The sequence below is a fragment of the Mandrillus leucophaeus genome, unplaced genomic scaffold (genome assembly GCF_000951045.1).
Source record: "Mandrillus leucophaeus isolate KB7577 unplaced genomic scaffold, Mleu.le_1.0 Scaffold357, whole genome shotgun sequence".
Lineage (NCBI taxonomy): Eukaryota > Metazoa > Chordata > Mammalia > Primates > Cercopithecidae > Mandrillus > Mandrillus leucophaeus.
This window is the reverse complement of record NW_012103776.1, coordinates 335,222-341,840: the sequence shown is the minus strand read 5'-3', so window position 1 is coordinate 341,840 and position 6,619 is coordinate 335,222. Positions and strand designations below refer to the sequence as shown.

General features: G+C 48.3%; 2 protein-coding genes across 2 annotated transcripts in view; one reads left to right on the top strand and one right to left on the bottom strand.

Annotated features, from left to right (window-relative positions):
- LOC105546367 (zinc finger protein 777-like) overlaps positions 1–6,619 on the bottom strand; it is a 374,731-nt gene that overhangs the window by 140,770 nt on the left and 227,342 nt on the right. The gene's annotated exons all lie outside the window — the stretch shown is intronic.
- ZNF212 (zinc finger protein 212) overlaps positions 4,808–6,619 on the top strand; it is a 16,194-nt gene continuing 14,382 nt past the window's right edge. Inside the window, exon 1 of the mRNA XM_011989544.1 lies at positions 4,808–4,969. Within this exon, the coding sequence (XP_011844934.1) occupies positions 4,946–4,969 (24 nt within the window). The 5' untranslated portion in view covers positions 4,808–4,945. The remainder of the gene's footprint in view (positions 4,970–6,619) is intronic.

Sequence of the window (6,619 nt, the reverse complement as noted above, 5' to 3'; positions counted from 1 at the left end):
TTTTTTTATGAAACAGAACCTCATTCTGTCACTCAGGCTGGAATGCAGTGACGTGATCACAACTCACTGCAACCTTGACCTCCTGGGCTCAAGTGATGCTCTTACCTCAGCCTCCAGAGTAGCTGGGACTGCAGGCACGTGCCACCATGCCTAGCTATTTTTTTTAAAATTTTTTGCAGAGATGGGGTCCCAACTCCTGGCTTCAAACAATCCTCCCACCTCAGCCTTCCAAAGTGCTGGGATTACAGGCATGAGCCACTGCACCTGGCCAAGATAAATATTATTAAAACATTATTTTAACAGTGTATGTTATTTGTTCAGATAATACTTTTTTCTTTCACTAAAAATGAGGGTCTGGGGGTGAGATGATGTCTAAGGTAATTTTCAGCTCTGCACGTTGCATTCATATTCTACAAATGTAGAGATCATAGGCTACAAGTACTAAATGTCTGTTTTCTTGATTCTTGAGATACCACTGCCACTAATGGGAATAACGGTGAACTTCATTTAAAAGTTTTTTAAGCAGGGCATGGTGGCTCACACCTGTAATCCCAACACTTTGGGAGGCTGAGGCACGTGGATCACGAGGTCAGGAGATCAAGACCATCCGGGCTAACACGGTGAAACCCTATCTCTACTAAAAATACAAACAAACAAACAAACAAACCAAAAAAAACTTAGCCGGGCGTGGTGGCAGGTGCCTGGCAGGTGCCTGTAGTCCCAGCTACTCAAGAGGCTGAGGCAGGAGAATGGCGTGAACCCAGGAGGCGGAGCTTGCAGTAAGCTGAGATCGTGCTACTGCACTCCAGCCTGGGTAACAGAGCGAGACTTTGTCTCAAAACACACACACACACACACACACACACACACACACACACACACACACACAGTTTTTTAAAAGGGACTGGGCGCAGTGGCTCACACCTATAATCCCAGCACTTTGGGAGGCCAAGGTGGGCGGATCACTTGAGGTCAGGAGTTTGAGATCAGCCTGGCCAACATGATGAAACCCCTTCTCTACTAAAAATACAACAATTAGGTTGGCGTGGTGGCACACACCTGTAATCCTGGCTACTTGGGAGGCTGAGGCAGGAGAATTGCTTGACCTGGGAGGCGGAGGTTGCAGTGAGTCGAGATTGCGGCACTACACTCTAGCCTCGGAGAGAGCAAGATTCTGTCTCAAAAAAAAAAAAGTTTTTTAAAACAACATATGTCAAGATTTGAATGTCAGTGGGAAAAAACTAACGGGTAGCTTCTAAGAGACACAACAAAGCCACATTTATCCTGCTGAATTCATTGCAATACAAGGCTTGGGCCTTGCAAAAGTAAAGCAGAGAGAAGAAATTGCCTGTTATCAAGTGCTTGCTGTATGCCGGGCACTTGACTACATAAGCACTTTACATAACAAGGTGGTTGTTCCATCAACAACCTTAGGATGAGGTGTTCACATTCTCAGCGGAAGACAAGGATACTAGGGCAGAGTGAGCATGAGCCACAGCACTTAGTAAATGAAGGATCTGGGACTAAACAACAATAACGATCATGAGGACTTCTCGATCTCTTCCTCTGTGCCAGGTACTGTTCTAAGTACTTGACTTGAATTCACTCATTTAATTCACACAACTCTGTGAGCTAAGTACTGTTTTCTATTCACCAATAATAATGAGGAAACAAGTACTAAGAAGTTAAAGACCTGACCAAAGTTCGTATCTAGTAAGTGGCTGTGATAGTGAATACTGAATCAACTTGGTCGTATTGAAAGATGCAAAGCATTGATCCTGGGTGTGTCTGTGAGGGTGTTACTCAAAGATTAACATTTGAGTCCGTGGCCTGGGGAAGGCAGACCCATCCTTAATCTGGGTGGGCACCATCTAATCAGCTGCCAGCACAGCTAGAATATAAAGTAGGCAGAAAAATGTAAAAAGAATAGACTGGCCTAGGCTCCCAGCCTACATCTTTCTCCGGTGCTGGACCCTTCTCACCCTCAAACATCAACAAACATCAGACTCCAGGTTCTTCAGTTTTGGGACTTGGACTGGCTGTCCTTGCTCCTCAGCTTCCAGACGGTCGGTCTATTGTGGAGCCTTGTGAGCATGTGAGTTAATACTTAATAAACTCCCCTTTATAAAATATTATATATATATATATATCCTATTAGTCTCTCTAGAGAACCCTGACTAATATAGTGGCAGTGCTGGGCTAGGGACCCAGACGGTCTCACTCCCCAGCCCCACTTAGCAAATTGCTGTACCCCACTGTCTTCACCAGCCCAGGGGACTGCAGGCGCCACACCATCTCCACCAGCCCAGGGCATTGCAACCCTGGTGCCTGGTGCTGCCTCCTTTGCAGGCTAGAAATTTGAACTGAACCTTTTTCCAGACTTGCAGGCTCAGAGTCTGGGATGCTGAATCATGCTCAGTTTCAAGAGACTGACGTATAAGCCACAGTGTGGACATAAGCATTAGCCTCACCTGCATGTTGCTTCCCAGAAGCTACCTGGCAACATGCATTGTCAGAAGGTTGCCTCGTGAGTATAGAAACAGAGTAGAGGGAATGAGTTCTACGACTGAACTGTTTAATGACCTCAGCATCCTATGTCCTGATATTGTGCCTGTGGAGGATAACGTTTTTATTTTATTTTTAAAGACAAGGTCTTGGTCTGTTGCCTACGCTGGAGTGCAGTGGTGCAATCATGGCTCACTGCAGCCTCGAACTACTGGGTTCAAACGATCCTTCCACCTCAGCCTCTTGAGTAGCTGAGACTACAGGTGTGTACCACTATTCCTGGCTCATTTTAATTTTGATTTTAATTTTGTAGAGACAGGGTCTGCCTATGTCGCTCAGGTTGGTCTCAAACTCCAGTGATCCTCCTGCCTCGCCCTCCCAGAATGCTGGGATTACAGGCATGAGCCACCTCACCCATGACACATTTTTTTTTTCTGTATCTGACACCAAGAGTTTGTTGGTCTGAGAGATCAGGTCAGACCCTCTGGACAGAATCTCCCTGACTGATTGGTTTCTTCAGCCTGGCCCATTCTTTCTCTAGATTTATTAATGATCCAATGAAGTGCCTGTCGATCTAGTTGCCCTGGAAATAATGCCTGTGTTTGAGATGACATTTCATATCCTTCCACTCTGATTCATCATTCAGTCATTTACAAATACGAATACTTCTATCTACAACAAATGGAGGATATAGCAGAGAGACATTTCAGTGGAAGAGATATAGATAATTAATATGTAAATGAGTGAAAAAATGAGATTACTTCAGATGGTGATAAATAGTATGAAAAATTTCCAGCAGGGTAATGAGACTGAGTATTGAGATGGAGGATGGCGTGGGGCTGTAGAAAGGGGGGTCTGGAGATGTCTCTCTGAGGATGTAGAATCTGAACTGAGCCCTGCATGTGAGGAAGGAGCTAGTCATGATCTTAAAAGTTTTGTTCTCTGCTGGGTGTGGTGGCTCACACCTGTAATCCCAGCGCTTTGGGAGGCTGAGGTGGGCGGATCACCTGAGGTCGGGAGTTCGAGACCAGCCTGGCCAACATGGAGAAACCCTGTCTCTACTAAAAATACAAAATTAGCTAGGTGTGGTGGCACATGCCTGTAATCCCAGCTACTCAGGAAGCTGAGGCAGGAGAATTGCTTGAACCCGGGAGGTGGAGGTTGCAGTGAGCCGAGATTGTGCCATTGCACTCCAACCTGGGCAACAGGAGCGAAATTCCATCTCAAAAAAGAGTTTCGTTCTCAGAGGAAACAACTTCACGCCTATCACGTGAAGTGGAAGTTCATTGCTTGTCTCCAGAGAGACAATGGTATAAATTAGGCACGTATGGTTGCAGTAGTGTTGCTGGTATTGGCGATAAAGTACATGGCGATGAAATGGTAATATGGCTGTGCTTTCCAACAAAAATTCCGAACACATCGTCTTACATATAGCATGAGGACTGAAAATATTTGAAATCAGGGTTGTCTTGGACTTTCCAAGGCACATGATTACCATAATTAACAGGCTACAGAGGGCTGGCCTGGGCCTGACTCCACACTCCACACTGTTGCTGTGGAAACTGTTCCCAGTTTCTAAAAAGCCCAATAACAGGCGAACTTTTGGAATAAAATCCCTTGCCTTTTTGAACCATATTTCTTTTCTCCAACAACGTTACATGTTCTTTCCTCAGCAAAAAGTTTGACTTTTACACATTTTTGAATCCCTCAAAACATTTAGCAGACAGCTGGACATACAGAAGACAGCAGGGTCCCGTGGCTTTGCCTGAAAGGCGGAACCCGGTCTTGATCTTTTTTTTTTTTTTTTTTTGGGGCGGGGTTTTGCCCTTTTTTTTTTTTTTTTTTTTTTTTTTTTTTTTTTGAGACGGAGTCTTGCTCTGCCGCCCAGGCTGGAGTGCAGTGGTGGGATCTCAGCTCACTGCAAGCTCCGCCTCCTGGGTTCAGGCCATTCTCCTGACTCAGCCTCCCGGGTAGCTGGGACTACAGGCGCCGCCACCTCGCCCGGCTAGTTTTTATTTTTGTATTTTTTTTTTAGTAGAGACGGGGTTTCACCGTTTTAGCCAGGATGGTCTCGATCTCCTGACCTCGTGATCCGCCCGTCTCAGCCTCCCAAAGTGCTGGGATTACAGGCTTGAGCCACCGCGCCCGGCCCGGTCTTGACTTTTGAGTAACCGAGCTCTCCTGGTGCCCACACTCTGGCCGAGTGCCAAGCGGCGTTCTCCCTCCCGCCGCACGGGGGCACTATGGAAAGCCTGCACAGTGAGGAAGAGCGACTGGAGCCTGTCTTGCGCCGGGGAGGTCGACGCTCCCAGAATGCACCTGGCATCAACACGGCGGCGGCGGCGGCGGCGGTTTCCAGCAGGCTCCGGGGCGTTGTGCAGACAGGAACGCAGCCGGGGGCTCTGAGGCTTGGTCCAGGTGTTGAGGGGCGACTGGAGCCATGGCGGAGTCGGCGCCTGCTCGGGTAAGAGGCCCCGGCGCGCGGGCTCGAGGGCGCGTTGGGGATGGCGGAGTCCCCTGCCCGGGGCGGGGCTTCGCGGTTTGGACGCCGCCGGGGTCTTGGTTTCCCGGGGCTGCACCTCGCGCGGGTGAACGGGAACCCTCCTCCTCGCGACCCCAGTGCTCTGCCCTTTTTTCCCTCCGCTTCCTTCTGCAGCGGGGTCGGAGCCTTGGCGCCGTGCGCCCTTGCCTGGAAACTTCTCCGAAGATTGTTTTAGGTTGGTGGATGTGTGACCCTGCCCACACGTTTTCTCTTTCGTACTAAAAGAGCCCGTTCCCAGGTTGGAGCGGAGACGCAGGATGGAAACGGTCTCCGTTGCTACGAGTGAGCTCTCCCACTGCCCCGGAGACCCCAGGACTTGCCTGTCTGCGACCACCTCCTCCTTGGTCCTGTGTGTTGCCCGTTTCTCCCGTGCTGCAGGTTTCTGTCTTGGGGTTGCAGCCACAGGTTGAAGTCAGCCTGGGCTGCTGCTTCTTGGGGACAGGGTTATCTACAGTGTAGTTGCTGCATTTTGTATTTTGTTTGTAGAGCTGTCCAAACTCTCTCCTTCACCGTCCCCCCGCCCCCCCATCGACCGTCCCCATTCTGGGAATGTCAAGATACGGAGCTCGGTGTGAGGAAAATCCTATTTGTGTGGAGTCACGAAACGAGTTCAGCCGTAACTTAGCTCTCAGCTATCCATTTGGGTGATTTTAGGCAACTGTGTTCGCCTCTCTGGGTCTCTTTCGTTTTCTTAACTGTAAATCGAGAGTGTAGGAGTAGTTGCTAGATAATCTCTAAGGCTCTAAGGTTCCTTCCAGCTCCGACATTCTTCATACTATTCCAAAGTAGTGGTTAATTTAACAACACTGGAGGGTTTGCAACGGAAAGGGCAGCTGGAATTGAATTGATTTTTAATGAAGTGTTCCTTGGTCCAGAAACACTTTGAGAATCATGTTAGATCTTTTGAGAATGGAGGGCTAAGGAGATTCTGTGGGAAAATTTGACCATGAGCAGGGTGCACTATATTTGATTCTTGTAGAAAGTGCGTTAAGAACTAAGAAGGGAGGGATTGGAAGACTTAGAGAACACAGTATTTGCTTTCAAGGAAGTTAACAGTTGAATTGGGAAGACAAGACACAAATGTTTACATTATTAACCTCGTCTGACTTTTGTAAGCTAGGCTGAGCCAGTCAAAGACTCGGCTTTTCCACAAGATCTAGTTAGTGTTTGAGTCCGGCAAGAGGACTCTGCCACAGTTCTTCTTGCCAGGTCACTCCACAGTTACTTACATGTCATCAGTAGACCTTGTTAGGAAGAAGCCTTAAAGAAACCACAGGCCAGGCACAGTGGCTCACGCCTGTAATCCCAGCACTTCGAGAGGCCGAGGCGGGAGGATCACGAGGTCAGGAGTTCAAGACCAGCCTGGCCAATAGGGTGAAACCCCATCTGTACTAAAAATACAAAAATTAGCCGGGCGTGGTGGTGCGTGCCAGTGGACCCAGCTACTTGGGAGGCTGAGGCAGAAGAATCGCTTGAACCCGGGAGGCGTGGAGTTTGCAGTGAGCTGAGATCGTGCTACTGCACTGCAACCTGGGTGACAGAGCGAGACTCCATCTCAAAAAAAAAAAAAAA